We start from the raw sequence: 21,540 nt of genomic DNA, 5'->3' as shown, positions 1-21,540 counted from the left end.
ACTCCGGCATCAGCCTAGTAAACCTCCTCTGCACTCCCTCCAAGGCCAAAATATCCTTGTGTAAGTACGGCGCCCAAAACTGCACACAGTACTCCAGCTGCGGCCTCACCAATGCCCTATATAGCCGCAGCAAGACCTCCCTACTTTTATATTCAATCCCCCTCGCTATGAAGGCCAGCATCCCATTCGCCTTCCTGACCACCTGCTGCACCTGCAAGCTGGGTTTTTGCGACTCATGCACAAGGACCCCGAGGTCCTTCTGCACTCCTTGGATACTGAAGCAGTCCATGTTCAAATGCAACAAGATCTGGACAATATCCAGGCTTGGACAATATCCAGACAAGTGGCAAGTCACATTCACGCCACACAAATACCAGGCAATGACCATCACCAATAAAAGACACTTTAACCACTGCCCCTTGTCATTCAATGGTGTTACTATTGGGATCCCCCACTGTCAACACCCTTGCATTGACCAGAAACTCAACTGAAAAACTCAAAGTCACCACATAAACACAATGGCTACAAGAGCAAATCAGAAGTTGGAACACTGCAGAGAGTAACTTAGCTCCTGACTCCTCAAAACCTGTCCACCATCCACAAGGCATAAGTCAGGAGTGTGATGGAATATTCCCCACTTGCCTGGATGGGTGCAGCTCCAACAACATTCAAGAAGCTCAACACCATCCAGGTCAAAGAAGCCCCGCTTGATTGGCACCACACCCACAAACATCCAGTCCCACCACCACCGATGCTCAGTAGCCGCAGTGTGTACGACCTACAAGGTGTACTGCAGCAATTCACCAAAATCCTTAAACAGCACCTTCCAAAGCTATGACTATTTCCACCTGGAAGGACAAGGGCAGCAGATTCATGGGAGCACTACCACCTGCAGGCGCCTCTCAAGTCACTCACCATCCTGGCCTGGCAAAATATTGCTGTTCCTTCGCAGTCACTGGGTCAATACCCTGCAATTCCCTCCCTAACAGCACTGTGGGTCAACCCACAGAACATGGACTGCAGCAATTCAAGAAGGCAGCTCACCACCACCTTCTCAAGGGCAACTAGGGATGGGCAATAAATGCTGGCCAGCCAGCAATGATGTGGAGATGCTGGCTTTGGACTGGGGTAAACACAGTAAGAAGTCTCACAACACCAGGTTAGAGTCTAACAGGTTGGACTTCAATCTGCTGTGACACTTCTATTATCAAATAAATCGGTTGGACTAAAACCTGGTGTTGTCAGACTTTTTACAGACTTCTTACAGCCAGCGATGCACAGGTGCCACGAATACAAAAAGGTACAGAGAAATACTTTATAAAAATGACACATGGAAACAATAGTTAATTATATCCGGACGATATTTCTTCAGAATGGCTGCGTCCTGAAGATTCCTCGAGACTCCAGGCCAATCCTGGAGGGTTGGCAACCCCATTCCCACTGACTCATTTCCAATAGCGGGCGCTAGGACCCGGCGGCCAATCCCGGAAGACAAGTGAGGGGGCGGGGCGACGTGGTGACGTCAGACGCGGTGACGCGCCCTCCGGCTGATAAGCGGCGACTGGGAGCAGCAGCTTCGACAGGGAAGGCGGCGAGGATCGGAGAAAGCGGCCCCGGCCTAGCGAGAGAGAGAGAGAGAGAGAACAGTCAGCCCACCCGCCCGCTTCAGGTCGGTCCCGGGGAGGGCTTCCCACAGGGATCGAGGAGGCGATCCCGCCCTAAGGAGGGAGGGGGGGGGAATGCGGCCTGTGGGAGCCGGGCCCAGCGGGAGGCTCGAGGCCTGGCCAACGGCTCCGCTCGCGCGGTCCGGGCCCCTGGCAACCGCCCCCGGGCCCCTGGTAACCGTGCCCTGTGGGTGACCGGAGCGGTGGCTCGCGGGCCCTGCAGCAGCATCTGTCCTGTATCAAATATTCATCAGCTTCCCGTGCGGCTGGGGAGTTCCCTCCCTCTTTAACAATCATTCAGCAAAACAAAAAGTCAAACATTAGCCAATAACCTGATTTACACGCTGCGTTTGCTGCCAACTTTTTTTTAAACCCAATACAGTTTTAAACCTCTACCACAATTTGTCTTTCAAAGCATTCAGATTTGAAGCATGATTTCACTTAACGTGTCATGTGTATAATATTCTCTTTCGCGAGCTTGTGTAGCTTTATAATCTTGCTACTTGATGAAGCTCTTTCTTCCCCTTTTCTGGCAAGCATAGTGTTTGATCTGGGTTGTTGACAGGTCAATGTATCTAGACCCAGTGATAACTTCCAAACTGTCTCAAAGTGTATGTCTAGGCTTCTGGGTGACTAAGCTCAATTTTATGGAGTGGGCTTTATTTTGAATGCCCTTTACTTCCTTGTTTATGCTAAAAACACAGCTCTCATTTGGCTGGTGTTGTTCCAGAAGCTTTTTCTGGGGTGCAAAAGTGAAATTTTGCTTGTCAAAATGTCAGGTTTTGGGGTGTGCCCCTTATAACACTACACCCTAGTTTTATTATTTACTGTCACATTGGGCATTTGTGACTTCTGTTTACTGGATGTTGACTGGCTTTGTATCTAAGCTGGATGATGAACAGCTGAGTGAACCAACTGGGACCTATTTTGTGGCTAGCTGGGTTTCATGTTACAGCCTTTGTCCAATTGGAGGTGGTTCTATGTAAATAAGATTGTGGTGCTGGAAGTCTGAAACCTGCTCCTTGTGATCCTTGCAGCTGATGAAACACATGACTTAACGTTACACTCTGAATCCAGTATCCAAGCCCAGTTCATATGTTGCCGAGGGTATTTCTGTGGTAGGATCCTTTGCTTTGGGGCATGACTAATACTACAGACTGAGCCAGTCACATGGCTGCTTTTCTGACAGCTTGTTTTTTTAATTTTTAAAATATTTCAGTTTTTTCTATGTAGATATTAGTGTTGGAAGTGTGTATGATGTAAAAGGCACAGCTGTTCATGTTTGGGTTATCACTTTATTCACTACTCCTGTACTAACTGTTCCATGAGGAGACAAGAAGTAGAATAGTGCTATCCCTCCTAGAGTTTTAATGACGCACTTTCCATTCTAGACAAATTCAATGAGATTGCAAGATGTAGTTTCCCTTGTGTCTAGAACTGGGGATTACATTGGAAAGGGGTTGATAATGTGTAAATTTCAGTCTGAGTCAATTTCTGACCTCTAAGGTGTTGTAAATGGTCAGCCATGATATCAGCTGACAACAGGCTTGAGGGCTTGAATGTCAACTTGTTCTTTTGCTGTGTAAATAATTCTGGCTTGTGCTCTTGAGGGGAAGTCCTCAAGTATTGATTGAGGGTGGGTTGCTGAAACTTGATGGCAAATTTGCCAGCAATTTACAATGGTATGATGTCATTGGGATTCCAGTGATATGAAATCTAGTGGTGGGAGCAGCTGTAGGTGAGAATTGAGTGCTATGTAAGTGCCTTAAGTACTGGTGTTAGTAATTTATGACTTGAAGTGCCCAGTGTGATTCAGCTGAATGTGTTAATGGATCTTGACATAGTCAGAGGTTTACAATATGGAAACAGGCCCTTCAGTCCCACTTATCCATGCTGCCCCTTTTGACCCTTAAGCTAGTCCCAATTGTCCACTTTTAGCCCATATCCATGTAACTGACTCAAATGTTTTTAAAAGATAAAATTGTACCTGCTCTACTAGGTCTGGCAGCTGGTTCCAGACACACCATCCTCAATTTTGTAACTCCCCCTTCCTTAAACCTAGTTTTAGACTCTCCTATCTTTGGGAAAAGATTGACTATATAGCTGGTCTATGCCCCTCATTATTTTATAGACCTCAACAAAATAATTCCTAGTAAGTTTTGCAACAAGTTAATGGGTCCTGGGTACTTGTTCCCATTGGTCACTGTCTGTCAGGAGGGTGGGAAAGGCAATTTTGCAGAGGATTGAAACATCCAGTACCAAGCCAGCTGATAAAACCACTTCAGAAGTAATTTTACTGACAAGTTGTCTTTTGTTCCCACAAGCTGTTGTAGATGGACTGGTAGGGATTGCATGTCACTTAATTTAGGAATGGACTGCACCACTTCTGAATAATTAAATCAGAAGTACAGTGATGTTTTCACATGGAATTCTGACTCCTTGGTGGTGGCTTGCCTTGTCCCCTTAGCAAGGCACTTGATGGTTAGTTCTCTTCATGATTCCACTTTGAAACAACAAAATTAGGAATTAACACAAGTGGAGTGTCTTGTTTTCCCCCCCCCTCATTCTCCAGCTTTGACTTGTACTCTATACTTGGCTATGTTGTCCACAAATTTGTGGTTTGTATGTCAGCCCAGAAACTTGCTGATAATGCAGCTGACATCAGTGCTGGGTTGTCTTTTTGGAGGTGATGCTAAACTAGGGCCCTGATTGAGTCTCAAACTTAATAGCACTTGGAAGAGCAGAGAAATTTTAAATTCCTTAACATTCTTGATACTAAAGTATAGCTTGAGGCCAATAGGGACATCATGATCATAAGACATTTGGAACACAAAGTTCTTATTTCACATAAGCAAGTTTATTGGACTTGCTGGGTCAGTAATTGGCAATCAATTGCAAATGTTTCCCATGTGTTCAAACCCAGTAGCATCATGGTGTTACACAAAACATACCTGTGCATCTAAACAAAGCAGAATACCCACTTCTGTTTATCCTGTATTTCCTGGCTCCAGTTCCACAAGTACCATTTTCCTTCCACTCCAGGAACTGAAGTATCAGCATTTAACAGGATTTCTAATGTTCTTTCCTGTGCTAATCTCCCTTGCACTTCCTGCTGGAGTTCCTGCCATCAGTATACACTTAGATTACATGAGATTCTCTTCAGAAATATGTACTGACAGTCTTAAATTTCTACATGTTGGGACCTGCAGAAGGATCTGTCCTATCTACACAAATTTTTATTGCAGGAACTTGGGCACATCAGTGCCCAAGTATCAAAACTAATGCATATCTTTTTCATTTTGACTGAGTTCCTATATATTTGTATATTTTCCTATATATTGGGAATTTTCTTCCTGATGCCAGTATATAGGGAATTATTTGAGTCTGAAATGGTGCTCACACAGGTACCACCAATATAGTGCTTCTGCATTTTAGTACAGTGATACAGGAATTGAGAACCCTACATTAGTGTTTTAGATCATCTGTGGCAAGTACAGACACATCCCTGGATTTTGTTTAAGTCAGGTATTGCTGTGAGTTTGGAAAAGGCCCTTCAGCTCAATTTAAAGGACATTCAGCTGCTATTCTGAACTTGAGCAGAACCCAAACTATACAGGACATCAGCTGGTCTCTGGCTGCTGTTAACATGAAATCACTTGGTGGTTCATTGTTTGTTAACACATTCTATTCATGACAACCTAATCCTTACAGAACATGAGGTTAAACAGTTCTGGCTAGAGTACTATATTAGCTTCCAATTAACCCTGAATTCTCTTTTTTCTTGTAGCAAAGGTTCACTTCTGTTTAAATAGTTTTTATACTTGACCACATTGCATGATGAAATTAACACTCCAATGAAGTATCAGTGGGTAAAGGCTGTTGTATGTCTATAAGGACTGGTTCATTTTGGGGTGCAGGAACAAATGGCTAGGTTGCAGGACATTCTGACAGTCCATTATTTTAAAAATCATTTCAAATGACTAAACAAGGAAGTTTGATAGTTCATAAATCACTAGTTTGACTCAGCACTGTCCAATTCTGGGTGGTACAGGAAAATTAGCTCATGGTATATTTACTGGAATGGCATGGAGTTGGGGGTGTCAGTCCTGTGGACAGAGGAAGCTTCAATTCACCTTGAGGAATGACTTGAGCTGACAAGTAATCCCTGAAAGGGTGTTAAAAGCATATTCATCCCTTAAGAATTAATTGGATATTTATACCTGATAAAGGAGACATTTGCAGCATTCCTTAGTGGAGGGAGGGGAGGTAGCAACAGTCTGCTTTGAATGGAGATTCTGAATTCGCTCAGATCATTGGGATTGGACAACTAAATACAATACCAAGTCCACACCAATGAAATGAAGATAGATGCTTAATTACTTGGGAGGGCCAGTACTATTAGTGTATTCCATTAAGTAAGTGTAGTCAGTTGGTGTTTCTTGGGCATTGCAAGTGGCAACTTGTTGCCTGCCACAGTTTTTTTAAATCTGCAGCAGGTTGTCTTGAACTCTGATTAAAATATTAATATTGTCATTGTGTAAAGTAAGTGTGGACTTGGTTGGGTGATGAACCCTCTTGATGCTTAAGCTTCACTGAGGAAATGGAGAATTTTTCCTCCTGGCCAGTTTTCTAATCTGTGATATTTTACCCTGTTCTTGGTTTACTAAGATGTGTCATTGCAGCCACCTCTAACCACTGCAGCGGAAACCTGTCACGTGGACTTCACCCTTCACACTGATCTCCCTGCTTATACACCAGCTTGTGGCTGGGCACACTTGCATCATATTTTTGCCTACCTCCTTGCAATTTATCATTTGGGTTCCTCTAGTCCTCCCTGGTTTGTACTGTCTATTTGAAAACCTGCTCTTGTGTTGAATCTGACCCAAGCTATAAAGTATCTTCATGTGTTAACCAATGCAAATGACAAATTGGTAAATTGTGATTCCCTCTCCAACAGGGATCACGAGGATAAAATTGCCACCTTCAAGTGGGGTGGCAGTGGTTAGCACTATTGCCTCAGCACTAGGGATCCAGGTTCAATTCCAGCCTCAGGTCACTGGAGTTTGCAGATTCACCCTGTTTGTGGGTTTCCTCCAAGTGCTCTTGTTTCCTCCCACAGTCCAAAGATGTGTGGGTTAGGTTGATTGACCATGTTAAATTAACTCTAGTGTCAAGGGATTAGCAGGATAATGGAGTTACAGGAATAGAGCCTGGGTGGAATTGTTTGCTGCAGACTTGATGGGTTGCATGGCCTCTTTGTGCACAGTAGGGATTCTAATCCAACTAAAGTATAGGCAATTTCTCAGGGTGTGACCTGGTGATCAGAACATTCTTCAGAGAAACTGAATTTGAAACTAGAGATAGCAATAGGAACAGCTAGCAACTTTCTCTTTTGGGTGTGATTTGCCACAGACCACAGTACTTGAGGTCTTTATCAATGTCATATTTGTGACTGACACCACTATCTTTTTTGACCTGCTGCCCTAGATGTGGTTGACCACATCATTCATGCTGCTCTTTGCTGTTGTCTGATCTATTGGCTGCATTACCATTCATGTTCAGTTACCTGTCTTTCACCCCCCAACTTTAGTCTTATATGCTGTTTCATAGGATCAGGATATTGTTGGCAGGTAAGTTTGCCCATTCTCAGTTGCCCCTGAACTGAGTGGCTTCTCCATTTCAGAGGGCAGTTAAAAATCATCCACACTACATCTGAAATCGTACGTAAATTTCCTTCTGTAAATGAGATTAACAAACCAGATGGATGACCATTTCAGTTGCTATTAGACTGATTGATTTGAATTCAAATTTCACTGCCTTCTGTAGTGATTTGAACCCATGTCCACCTTGTGGGTCAAAATCCTGGGAACATGCCCCACCAGCATTGGGTGTGTACATACACTATGGATTGCAGTGAGGCCAAGTAAGGATAGGCAATAAATGCTAACCCAGCCATTGATGCCCAGGATGCATTTGAAAAGAGACATGGCCTGGTTTTCTGGATTACAATTCCATTAACACTACACTGTCTTCCCTATCCTTTGTAATCTTCTGCAGTCCCACAGCCGTCATATCTGCCATACTTCTGCCTCTTGCAAATTCCTAGTTTTGCATTGCTCCACTGTTGGCTGTCTTCAACTGTAAAGGCCTTGAGCTCTAGATCTCAAACTTTGTTCTTTTAATCTAACTTTGAGGTTCTGATCATTTCCTAATCTTGTCATACTTTGGGTATTAAGTTAAGCAGTGCTATATAAATCTAGGTTGAAAGTCCATTTTGCGTTGATCCTGTGGTCCCCTCCTAATCTCCTGCTATGCTGACACAATTGCATTTACTTTTCCTAATTTGGCTACTTTATGCCACACAAAGTAAACTACAGATCCTGGAATCAGACAGTGGAAAAGCTCAGCTGACCTGAGAGCATCTGAGAATGGAGCCAGCATTTCAAATCTGGCTGACCCTTCACACATTGCACAATATGGTGTCCTACTGCATGCCTCTATGAACTAGCATCAGCTCATAATGCATTATGAAATTAAGAGGGTTGTGGGTGCCTGGAACTCACTGCCAGGGGGAGGTAGTGGAAGCAGATGCAATAGTGACTTTAAGGGGCACCTTGACAAATCCATGAATAGGATGGGAATAGAGATATGGTCCCTGGAAGGGTAGGGAATTTTAGTTGAGTCAGGCAGCATAGTCAGTGCTGGCTTGTAGGGCCGAAGGGCCTGTTCCTGTGCTGTAGTATTCTTGAATGTTTCCAGCATTTTATTGACCTGTCACTTTCTCAACTCCTGTTAATTAGTTGATTCTTGTCATAATGTCTTGATGTTATCTCCTCTCCAGGATTGCTACAGTAAAATGACCATTCTCTAGATCTGCATTGTCACTTATTGACAGTTAACTCTACTTGTAGAATTGGCTAGTCATAACAGTCATTTGAGTGGTAGATGGGTGTTGATGGCAGGACAAACATTCATTGCCCTTGTTGCCAAGAGCTCTGGGTCTGAAGTTGAATGTAGGCCAGACCAAGTAAGGATGGAGATTCCCTTTCCCTAAACAGCATTAGTAAACTGCTGGTTTTCACTATAATTTAACCATTACTAATTTAACTTGACTTTCACTAGATTTGATTGGTGCATCTAGAGAGCCTGGACCTTTATCACTGCACTATTGTCTTTCCTCCCCCACCCCATGAAATACACTTGATTAAATTTAACAGTCAAATATTTTTCTATGTAGAAGCAGATTGCTCCAAGCTATCCATTTGTAGTAGCTTATTGGCAGCCCACCTTGATATGCTACACTTATTTAACTTTGATGTAACTAGTGTAATTACCACTCCACTTGTCTAGTAGTTTGGATGCAGTGACCTGTCAGAACTGCTTATTCTCCTAAGAGGCTGGTTTATCACAAATTTTGGATATTCTACTTTTAATGGTGTTCACAGTTGGATCTGAAATGCTAACTAGATGCTTAACTCTGATCAGCAGAATCTAATCTTGCCCTCCTGATGTCCACAATTCCAGCAATCTTAGCATCAACTCTCCTACTCCCCATGTCTTCCCAGCTATTTCAGCAAAGCAATTAAACCTGATGCCTCTAACTGTGGATGCTAAAAATTAAGTGTGCCCAGAATACTGAAGATCCAGCAAATGGGGTTGCTGGAACAGTCAGGTAGTCTGTTGAAAATGTTTTAGTTCACTGATCTCTAGAATGTTTCTTTAGCTTTGGCTAGGATAAGTCGAACTTCAAAAATCATCTTTCACCCAGGGACTATTTTGCCACCAGATATGCAAGTTTAGAATTTTACCCTTCCATGCAGTTGAGAACTGGTGTACATCAGCCACTGGAATAATGAATTACTATGGGTGTCAGAATATTGGACCATAAACATGTTTGACCAGCTTACTTGTCAGGAGGTAATGGGTTCAAGGCCTTCCACACATGGGGTAATCTGGTATTACTCTTGCTTTGGGAGAGCCATCTGTTGTAGGGAGTTGCCTACTTTTGGGTGAATTTAAAGTAGCAGCAGAGTTCTGTTTCAGTCAATTTATTTCAAGTAATTTGGTCATTTTCTCCTGTAGGAATTTGCTGTGCACATTGGCTGGCTGTTTCCTACATTGTGACTTACTACACAATGTTTTGGCTGCAGGATCATAAAAGGTTATATAAAAGAACAAGGATACATTTTTATTCTTGGCTTGGGCAGCAGTTGAGGAGAAACCTAAGCTATGCTCAAACCTGAGGTAACCTCCATTCAAAGCAGGACTGAGCTTATAGCAAGTATGAGTCTTTCTGACTTCCTGGGCTCCAAAGAGGTTATTGCAGAAGGTCAGGGGACATGGAGTTGGGGGTAGGGTGTTAGTGTGGATAGAGGATTGGTTGTCAAATAGGAGGCAGAGAGTGGGGGTCAATGGGTGCTATTCGGATTGGCGGTTGGTGACTAGTGGAGTGCCTTGGGGGTCAGTGCTGGGGCCTCAGCTATTTACCATTTTATATAGATGATCTGGAGGAGGGAACCAAGTGTATGGTGTCGAAATTTGCTGATGACACCAAGATTGGTGGAACGGCAAATTGCGCAGAGGGTGTGGAGAGTCTGCAGAAGGATCTAGATAGGCTGGGAGAATGGGTCAGGAACTGACAAATGGAATTTAATGTTGGCAAGTGTGAGGTGGTCCACTTTGGTAGGAAGGACTATTACTTACGTGGGGAAAAACTGCAGCAGGCGACAGTGCAGAGGGACCTCGGGGTCCTTGTGCATGAGTCGCAAAAACCCAGCTTGCAGGTGGTCAGGAAGGCGAATGGGATGCTGGCCTTCATAGCGAGGGGGATTGAATATAAAAGTAGGGAGGTCTTGCTGTGGCTATATAGGGCATTGGTGAGGCCGCAGCTAGAGTACTGTGTGCAGTTGGGCGCCATACTTGCACAAGGATATTTTGGCCTTGGAGGGAGTGCAGAGGAGGTTTACTACGCTGATGCTGGAGTTGAGGGGGTTGAGCTATGAGGAGAGGCTGAATAAACTAGGCTTGTACTCAGTTTAGAAGAATGAGGGGAGATCTCATTGAGACGTATAAGATGTTGAATGAGATGGATAGGATAGAGGTGGAGAGACACTTCCCGCTCAAAGGACAGTAGGACTTGGGGGCACAGCCTCAAGATAAAGGGGGGGGGGGGGGGTGGTTTAGAACGGAGTTGAGGAAGAACTTCTTCACTCAAAGGGTGGTGAATCTCTGGAATTCTCTGCCCGTTGAAGTGGTGGAGGCTACCTTGCTAAATATTTTTAAGGCATGGGTTGATGGGTTTTTGCTAAGAGGGGATTTAAGGGTTATGGGGAGAGGGCAGGAATATGGAACTGAGCCACGACAGATCAGCCATGATCTTATTGAATGGCAGAGCAGGCTCGAAGGGCCAGATGGCCTACTCCTCCTATTTCTTATGTTATGAATGAATCAATACAACACTTGACCTGTCATCTGGACTGGTTCTCTGTAGAAGTAACTTGTCTGATGCCCCTCCCTACCTTTCAGGATTGAAATGTAACCACTTTTGACAAGAAGAAAGAAATGGGAGTCCAAATAAGTCTTGCAGACCTTCAGTAACTTGTCTGCCAGATTTGATGTTGGCATTAAATAGTTATGTTTTCAGACTCTCTCCATTTGATCACTTGTCCATCTGATTAGGTTGCTGCTGACACATGAATGTTAATAGTTGATGGTGGGATGTTACTGGAGAACAAAACACTCTTGTGCTCCCTTCCTTTCAAATATCAAAATTATCATGGTTGGTAAGCTTTCCAGTGGGATATTGGAAGAAAGATGAATGAAGTGATGGGTAGGTCCAATGTGTGGCAAACTAGGAAATCACTTGATTCTAATATTAAACATTTGTGAAATCTGGGGTTATTAGAGTTAATCTTTGTGTATAGAATCAGTGAGCATGCCATAGCATAACTGACTCAAACAGCAACATGAAATTTAATCCAGAACCAAATTTATAGTAAAGCTGCTTTTAATATGTGCAGAATAAGTGTACAATGAATCTCAGATGTAAAGCTATCTTTCAATGGAATTTCCCAATTTAACATTGTACCTAGATTTCACAAGGACAGCTTTTGCTTTTCCAGATCTTAATTTTGAAGTCTTAAGATTTTCCTAAGCATGTGAAGCTTCAGAATTCTTATTATGCCCTGTACTTGAAATTTACTTTCAGTCAGATGAAGGGGACTGAGTAAATTGAAGCTGCAATCTAGTTTAAATGTACAACATTCTGGAGGGGCTTTACTGTTCCACTTAATCAGAATTTACAACAGACCCTGTCTCCAGATTAGGGGCTGATCATTGAGGACAGATTGAGAAATTTTTTTGCTCACGTTGTGAATTGTTTCTGTACCCTGGGGTATCAGAATAGAGAAATGATATGATGGGGGAAAATGGAATGGAAGCTCACTTAGCCATGATCATAAATAGCAGAGTCAGCTCAATGTAGTATACTCACATTATGAATTGTGGTCCTATAACTTCTGCAATGTCTCCTTGCCTGTTACTCTAAGTCTTCTGAACACTAGCATGTTTCTTACTGTCAAAACACCCTCTATAGGCCAATTTGGATTAGTGTCATCTTATTTGTGTTGGGTCAAGTCTGCAGTATGGCATCTCATAAAATGAAACTGATCTAAGGATGAGACTGGTGTCTTGGACACTGGTGCAAAACTAATGCTAATTTTAAGAAATATTTCAATGGAGGGTGCTCATTTAAATTTTATTGCATAATCTAAATGTTAAGGCATCTGCCTGGTGTACATGTTTGGGTGAATGGGTCTGTTTCTGTAAGCATGTGACTGAACAAGAGTATCTTGTACATATTTTATTCCAAAACACTAAAAATTTAAGGTGCTAGTGTAGATGGCTTATGGTCCCTGTTTCAGTGCTTGCATTTGTTTTGGTCATTGATATTGGCAACCAAACTTGATCACATGAGCACTTCACATCAGGGCAGTGTCCATTTAGGTTGTTCATACACTTGGTCCTGAAAATTAAAATGGATGCCACCTTTGGCATTGAAAATCAGAACTGTTGATTACCAGGAGACATCTGATGTAATTAAGGATATACAAGCCAGCAACATAGCCAATTTAAAGCTAGTATTGATGGCATGATTTGTGGGTCTGATTTTGGGTTCAGGTGTATCAATTTGCCCAATACCCCTAGATTCATTCACTAGTGTAGAAGGAGGCTCTGATCTGAGCCTGCACAAACTGAGCATCTTGCCCAGGTGCACCCTTCCCTGTTAATCATCCTATCCTACATCTTGGAGTACTGGGGCAATTTAGCATGGCCAATGCACTTAACATCCAAATCTTTGGATTGTGGGAGGAAACCCACAAGACACATGGAGAATATGCAAACCCCTTCTGCCTTAAGAATTATGCAAATCTCAGTAAATTCATAAAATGGCATCCAATCTAGATGACAATACTGGCAATCATTAATTTACATCCCTGAGACTTCAGTGGCCACATCAAGTATTTGCAGCATTCTCAGGAGAAATAAGGAATGCTAATGAACAAATCAGAGGTGACTTGGGCACCAATATCACTCTGCTCTTTTTAGGCTTTTGGAGGACAACTTCAAGTTGCTGCTAAAGCCAGCTTTTCTTTTGTGGGATGGTGTGGCTAGAAGGCCAGCATTTGCCTATCCTTGGTAAATAACTCAGTTCATGGTTGTCATTGTAGTTACTTTAATCTGTTCATGTCAGTTGTATTTGCCTTATTTGAAATGCAAAAATCTATTGAAGTTCCCCCTTCTAGAATGCAGAACTTCAGAAATGTCACTAATCTTTGTGGGTTACTGCTGTGTACATGAGCCAACCTAATGTTAGTTGATCATGTTGGGAAGACAGTTGGGATGTAGATTAGAATTGGAGGATTAAGTGGAAGGTTGTTTTTTCCCTCTTTTGCCTCTGAACGCTTGTACTCATTTTCTAGTTTTTCCTCACCAGCTAATGGGATACAGTTGGGCTCAGCCCAAAAGAATGGGCATGGTGGCCTGAATAGTCATCTCTACTGCTGGTTAACTTGTTCCATTACATGACTGTGTTCTTGGAACAATCAGTGTTGGAGGGAAAGCCAAAGAGGCTGGACATGGCTTCAAAATGAAAATTAGTAAATGGGTTTTCTTTTGATTGCAGGTATCTGTTTAAACTCTGGATCTGGCTTTCCTTTGCTGTATATGCCAAAGTGACCAGAATCAAGTGCTATGTCAGTGTCTTATGTCAGGAAACTGACAAGTAGCTGAATGTGTCGCTAACTAGTGATTATGCAATGTTGCTGGAAAATTAACTGGGGTTGCAGTGGGCACACTTGTAGAAAGGATGCAGCTTGTTTTCCTTCTCCCCTTCATGTAATGGGGATAAACTATATTTTGATTCCCTGGGTGTGATGTAGCTTGTCAGTTGTGCCTCAGTCAATGAGCTGGCACAAGCCTGAAGCAGAGCTTGTGTTAACTTCTCTCCAGAGACTTGAGCACAATACTAGTACAATGCAGTGCTGTACCAAGGAAGTGCTTCACTTAATGTAAATTGCATTGGAAGCAGTTCAGAATGCCAGTGGTTCCCAACCTCTGACAATTCCACAGCACACCAACTTTTTTCAGTTGAATCAAATGCTGTACAATGAGGTAGGGCATAGGGTGCACTGCAATGAATCACCAATGTTTCCTCATTGTATGGCCATTCATCCTGCACTCGATTGTAAAGATGGGATCCTGCAACTTGGTGCATATAGTGTGAAGTTGCAAGCAAGTGTAGTGAGCTCCCTGAACATTTCCATCTATGCTGTGAATAAACTTGCCTAAAGTAAATCTCTTTTCTTCCAGCTTTAAAAAATGACATCTAGGAAGAAGGTTTTACTGAAAGTTATCATCCTGGGAGATTCAGGGTAAGTAATTTCACTTCCTTGAACACAATTATACTCCTGCCCATCTCCATGCAGTCGCTGAAAAGGGTTACAATTTGCAACAGATTCTGTCCTAGCTTTTTGCTATTTAAATATTAAATCACTTCCTCCAACTTACAAATCTTTGTGCAAGATGTTCTAACTAAAAGCAAGTAATCCATATTTTTTGTAGTGGCCTTCATTCAGTTTGATGCAAGTTCAAAAAGCAATTTTAATGATCATCTTGGAAGCTCATTCTAAAGCTCAGACCTTTCTATCTGAACAAAAGAAATAAAAGCAGGAGTAGGCCATCCAGCCCCTTGAGCCCATTCTGCCATTCAATGAGATCATGGCTGATCTTTCCATAGACCCACTCCACTTACCCACCTGCTCACCATAACCTTTAATTCCTTTCTATTCAAATATTTATCTATCCTTGTCTTAAACATTCAGTGAGGTAGCCTAACTGCTTCACTAGGCAGGGAATTCCAGATTCTCAACCCTTTGGGTGAAGTTCCTCCTCAACTCAGTCCTAAATCTAGTTGCCCCTTTGCCATGCCCCCTAGTTCTAGTTTCATCTGCCAGTAGAAACAACTTCCCTGCATCTTATCTATTCCCTTCATGTTTGAGATCTCCCCTTATTACTCTTCCGATGAGTATTGCCCAAGTCTACTCAGTTTCTCCTCAAGCCAGCTCTGGAATCAACCTAGTGAATCTCCTCTGCACCCCCTCCAGTGCCATATATCCTTTCTCAAGTAAGGAGACCAAAACTGTACGCTACTCCAGGTTTGGCCTCACCAGCAACTTATACAGCTGCAACATAACCTTGCTGCTTTTAAACACCATCCCTCTAGCAATGAAGGATAAAATTCCATTTACTTTAATTACCTGCAAACCAACTCCTTTTTGTTCTTGTGCAAGAACACCCAGGCCCATCTGCACAGCAGCATGCTGCAATTTTTTACCATTTAAATAATAGCCCATTTTGCTGCTGTTCCTACCTAAATGGATGACCTCATTTAACAACATTGTATTCCATCTACCCACTCAGACTATTTATATCCTTAGTTACTGTCAAATTTGAGGACATTTGATCATTCAGTACTTGTTGATCAGCAATGATTGGTACTTCAATGTACTAGAACTAGTTCTATTAAATTTTCAAATGAGCCTGACTGCTGACCAAGGAGCATGACCCAAGCATAGAGCACCTTGTCTATTGTACACATGAAACCATGCTCTAGTTTCAGCAGACCAAATCACTTATTTGCTTGTAATATAAAGATTATAATTTGTTCAAGGCCCAAAGTGTCACAATCTGACAGCAAGCATGATGGGCCAGGTGACTAGAGGAATTGACAAGTTTCATTCCTGTGTATAAACCTAAGTAGAGCAATCTTTGGCATGGGCATGGAGAAAATTTGATCTGAATGCAGAGTGGCAAAAGCAGGCTAGATCATTTTACCAAGAGCTGAATTTTGCTGGGTTTTGCAGAGTAATAAAAGGATAGCTCTTCCCAGAGCTAGCCAAACAATTAGCTAAGGAATTGTTAGTGTTCTTGATTTCACTTGAGGTATGAATTTGTTACAGCTTTAATTTAAACACCTTCCAAGCATTCCAGTTTAATGAGATGAACAAGAACAGTAATTCAATTATTTAACATTCTTTAGTAGCAACTCAACAGTTGCAACGGTTAACTCTAAACTGTACTTTAACTCTCACTGCACATCAATTTTAACTAAACTGAAAATAGATACCATCAAGTTTAAGAAAGCCTTGGCCAAAAATATCCTAGGTGTAGAATCTACTTCAGGGTACAAAGTCTCTTTGCAATGGTTGGTCTGAGTTGTCACTCCTAAACAAAGAACTCAGCCTTTTATCCATGATTCTCCATCATCCAGCCAATTATGTAACCAGAAACTGATCACATGGCTCAAACATCCAGAGAAATTACTTTTGAACAACACTGTATAGTTCATTTTACATCTCTGTTACAAAGCAGCCATAAATCAAGCCATGGTGTCTCAGTTAATGTAGACAGTTTCCTGATCTGACCAACACAGGAAGCTTCAGATCACAGCTTCCAGACCAGAGCCTCTTCACAACCTACATCTGGTTTTAATTTAAGTTAACCAAAATGCTTGACTCAGCCAGAATAGTCACCTTAAAGCCACTATTGCCATTGTTGCAGCCATTCTTTCTCCGTCCACAGATTTTGTCTGGCTTCTAAGTTGGAGTATTGCAGTGTCACTTAGTTTTGCACCTATTTTAGCATTTAGCATGCTACCTGTATCAAAGACAAGGTGGTTGGGATATTTTCTAAAGCATGCCAAATTCAATTTCCCATAACCACCTTATGGACACTGCAAGTCAACTTTTAAAGCTACTTCAGTTCATTTCCTACTTTAGGATGATGTGGAGATATCAGCATTGGACTGGGGTAAGCACAGTAAGAAGTCTCAGCACCTATAGAAGATCTCAAGCCTCATGCTACATTCAGTCACCTTGTGTCATTGTCAATCCCATTTTCTACAAATGGGACAAAAGTTATGAGCATGTTTACTGTTCTACCACCTAAACAATCTGCTCATGGTCTCTTTTTTGGCTTTCAGGTTTTACCTACTTGGTGCATATATTTCCTTACCCTCTATCATGTACTTGCCTGCAGGCTGGGAATACACAAAGCAAGTGTGGAATGCAAGAAGTAAGAAGGGCTAAAGGGGTCATGAAAAAGCATTGATCAGCAGGATTAAGGAAAATGTATAAAGAGCAAGAGGTAGCCAGGGAGAGAGTTGGCCCACTCAGAGGAGGGAATCTATGCATGGAGCCAGAGGAAATGGGCAAGATATTTAAATGAGTACTTTCTCAGTATTCACCAAAGAGAAGGACTTTGTGAATGAGTCTGGGAAAGTGTAGATAATTTGAGTCATGTTGGAATCAAAAAGGAGGTATTGGGGTTTTTGAGAAACATTTAAGGTAGACAAATCCCCAGGGCCTGATGGGACATATCTCAGAATAGAGGGACAAGAGAGGAAATTGCTGGGGCTTTGAGAAATCTTTGTATCCTCACTGGCTATAGGGGAGGTCCCAGAGGGTTGGAGAATAGCCAGTGTTCCTTTAAGGGTAGCAAGAATAATCCAGGTAATTACAAGCTGAGCCTTGCTTCAGTGGTAGGGAAATTACTGGAGGGGATTCTTCAAAACAGCATTTATTCCCACTTGGAAATAAGTGGATGTATTAGTGAGGCAACATGGTTCTGTGAAGGGGAGGTCACATCTTTCAAACTTGGTTGTTACTGCCTTGAAAAACCTCTGAGGATAGAGCAGTGGATGTTGTCTACATGGACTTCAGTAAGGCCTTTGACAAGGTCCCTCATGGCAGACTGGTGCAGGTGAAGTCACATGGGATCAGATGTGAGCTAGCAAGATGGATACAAAACTGCCCCTCAAAGAAACAGGGTAGCAGTGGAAGGATGTTTCTGAATGGAGGGCTGTGACAAGTGGTGTTCCTCAGGGATCAGTACTGGGACCTTTTTGTGTATGTTCTGGAGGAAAATGCAACAGGATTGATTTTAACTTTGCAGACAAAGGTTGGTGGATTTGCAGATAGCAATGAGGATGCAGCAAGATATAAATCAGTTGGAGATGTGGGTGGAGATAGTAGATGGAGTTTAATCCAGACAAATGAGATCATTCATTTTGGAAGGTCTAATACAGAAATTTACAGTAAATGGCAGAACCTTTAATTATTGATAGGCAAAGGGATCTGGGTGTACAGTACACAGGTCAGTGGCAATGTGGATGGAGAAGTTAGTCAAGAAGACATACAGCGTGCTTGTTTTCATCAACCAGGGTACTGAATTTTAAAAATTGGTAAGTCATGTTGCAACTTCATAGAACCTTTTAATTAGGCTGCATTGGAATCTAGTGTTCAATTTTGGTTGCCACACTAACAGAAGGATGTGGAGGCTTTGGAGAGGGTACAGAAGATTTACCAGGATGTTGCCTGGTATGAGGGGAGATTGGAGAAACTTGGTTTGTTCTCACTTGAGTGACAGAGGTTGAGGGGAAACCTGTTAGAAGCCTACAAGATTGAGGTATGGACAGAGTGGATAGTCAGAAGCTTTTTTCCAATGTGGAAGAGTCAATTACAAGGGGCATAGGTTTAAGGTGCAAGAGGCAAGGTTTAAGGAGATACAAGGCAGATTTTAGTAATGGGTACCTGGAACTCATAGGGGAGGTAATGGAAGTAGATAGTGAGTTTTAAGGAGTGTCTTGACAAATGTGAATAGGATGGGAATAGAGGGACATGGTCTCTGGAAGGGTAGGGGGTTTTAGTTCAGTCAGGCAGCATGATAGTGCAGGCTTGGAGGGCCAAAGGGCCTGTTCCTGTGCTGTTCTAAATTGCCTTGCCATCCCCTTTTGCCCATTTGATGCACTTGTGTTAAAGCAGTGACTAAAATAGTTTGCCAACTGTCTTTTCATTTCAAGCTTTAACCACTTTGTATCTAGTACACCCCATCAGTCACCTAATTTAAATATGTAGATTTCACTTGATATGAAACCTGTGCATTTTTAATGCTCAGTAACTTTAAGGATTGTCACAACTGGACCTAGAGTAACTGCTTAAGCTCTTTATTTTGGTGCTAGATTTAACTTTTATGGCTGACATTCACTCACTGATTTTTAATCTTCTGTTTGTTCAGCCCAAGTAATAAAGGAATAATCGCAGCAGTCTCTACCTCTTCACAGGCTGCTTTTTTTTGAAAGATTAGTCAGTATCTGTCCTTCTAATCCTTGGGTCTTAGTATTTGGCCACCTTCATTGGATGAGGCTAGCAGCTCCATATTCCATCCTTCAACTTGGTGCTACAAAAATAAGGCACAGCAGAAGCACAGTGGGTCCATAACCCATTTTTGGAAGATCAAAAACCATCCTGTACTATCACATTTTTGCTCCTTTTAAAAGAAAGGAAAAAGCATGTCTGGTACTATGATAGCTGATCAACAGACTTGAGTACCAAAATCAGTCTCTTGAGCACACCAAGTTCATTCAGGTGATGTGGCCTATAGTGAATGCTATTAGAAGCTGGAGCACACCTCAGCCAAATAGCCTTTTGTAAATTTTCTTTCAAAAATGAAGCTATTTAGACACATCTTTGATCAATATTGTATTTTGGTCATGAAAGGCAGAATGTACAGGCCTGCATGTTTAACTGGAATTTCATTTGAGGCTGGTTTTGTCCAATTTCATGATCAAAATTGTCATCTTGTGGTTGTCTGATTAAAAATCAAAGGGGAGCTGGTATTTCACTTTCAGGACCAGAAATGTCCCAGACCACTACTTTGATTGTGACCTTTCCACTTGAAATATTAACACTAGAAGTGGCTCTTGGGACCATGGTGAGCTTGCAGTTATCCAGTGACTCCTACTTGAAGGTGCAGGATCCAGGTGACCCTTGGATTTTTTTCATTTTCAAATGCCAGCCAGATGACGAGCTGATCTGTTTCTAGTACTGATGGAAGCACTGGCTCAAGTGCATGTGGTATTTGGTCTAGGGTATTGGATTTAACATTATCAGTATAATCACTGAATTGAGGCTTCTAAATTTGACTTTTGTAGCAGTTGTCTTGGCTCATTAGTTGGAATAACTGAGCATTGCTTTACTGAAACTTAAGGGACCTGTGAATAATAGTGACTGGAAAAATTGTGTATTTGTTGGCCTACACTGAAAAATCAAGTGGAACAAAGGCTTAGTCTTTCATCAGACTATGTAGAAAACTGTAGATTATGTAGGCAGGCTGTTGCCAGTGTGCTCTGTACTTGCGGCTGTAACTGGATCTGCAGCCTGCACATAAACAAATCTGACGTCATTTCTTCAAACCAGCAAAACAAGTGGTGCATAATAAAATGGATTGAATCTCAGATTACAGTGCTCAAGATGGATTGTTCTGTTCCTCCTGTGTCTCATGATCTAAATTCTGAAGGTTGTAACAAACAGTTTTTTTTCATGTATATGTAGTGCCAGCTGGTTGTGATAGTGACCACCTCCTCATTTTGGAGGTGAGAGAGAACATGGACAAAATTGCAAAATAGCCTATGAAATTGAAGCTGAAATTATCCCTGGGACAACCATTTGAAATCACTTTGCTAGAAATCTTTAACCATAGTGCTTTCTTCATGCAGTATATATCCTGCTGACATCACTGTCTACTTAACAGTACCAGGATAAGTGCCTGCTTTTCTTTAAGCCATGGGATCATTTTAACAGCCACCCAAGCACAGGAGGATCCCTTATCTGAAATACTCAGCGATACTATCAGTCATTCATGAGGGATAGTGAATTTCAGACTAGTTTGCAAGCTGCCACCTGCTGATTAACAATAGTAAAACACTCACTGCTGTTGCCTAGAACCTGTCCTCTAATACAATTCTAGCACAACAGTAAGGGTTACCTGTTTAAATGAGAAATTGGAATTGCAGGTGATTCCCAAATGCTAGTTGATATCCTGGGATTTAATAAAATCTGAACTTGCATGAATAAATTACAATAATACCAATCAAAATTGGATTGGAGGCACAGGAGCTCTTGGCTATTGTTTTGCATCTCAGTTGCATCACAATTGTATTTTGCATCTCAGCTCCCTCAGGTTTATCAACTACCTCTAAGTTGGTGACCACTCTACAGTTTCACATCCTCCATTTTGAAAAGACCTGTATCTAATGTAGCCTAGCATGTAATCAGGGTATTTTCAAAGCCTGAAACCTCTTGTAGAATTACTGTACTCCTGATTTCCCAGTTTTTTTCCTGGTCTTGTTATATCTGTCTTTCAAAAGCATTGAAGACCATTAAATGCAAGTCTGTCTAAACTTGCATTACACCCATTCCCTTCCAGGGTGTTGACTTGAGGGTACAGTATACAGGCACCAAAACCTTTTATATAGATG

The 21,540-nt window shown here is 42.0% G+C and overlaps 1 protein-coding gene across 1 annotated transcript in view; it reads left to right on the top strand.

Annotated features, from left to right (window-relative positions):
* Nucleotides 1-1,527: 1,527 nt before the first annotated feature.
* Nucleotides 1,528-21,540, top strand: part of rab7a (RAB7a, member RAS oncogene family) — a 32,403-nt gene continuing 12,390 nt past the window's right edge. Inside the window, exons 1-2 of the mRNA XM_080218632.1 lie at nucleotides 1,528-1,669; nucleotides 14,535-14,596. Coding sequence (XP_080074758.1) covers nucleotides 14,544-14,596 — 53 coding nt within the window. The 5' untranslated portion in view covers nucleotides 1,528-1,669; nucleotides 14,535-14,543. The remainder of the gene's footprint in view (nucleotides 1,670-14,534; nucleotides 14,597-21,540) is intronic.

The sequence above is a fragment of the Carcharhinus amblyrhynchos genome, chromosome 3 (assembly GCF_965287045.1).
Source record: "Carcharhinus amblyrhynchos chromosome 3, sCarAmb.v2.hapA, whole genome shotgun sequence".
Classification (NCBI taxonomy): Eukaryota; Metazoa; Chordata; class Chondrichthyes; order Carcharhiniformes; family Carcharhinidae; genus Carcharhinus; species Carcharhinus amblyrhynchos.
The sequence above is the reverse complement of the archived record's forward strand: the minus strand, read 5'-3'. Positions and strand labels throughout refer to the sequence as shown.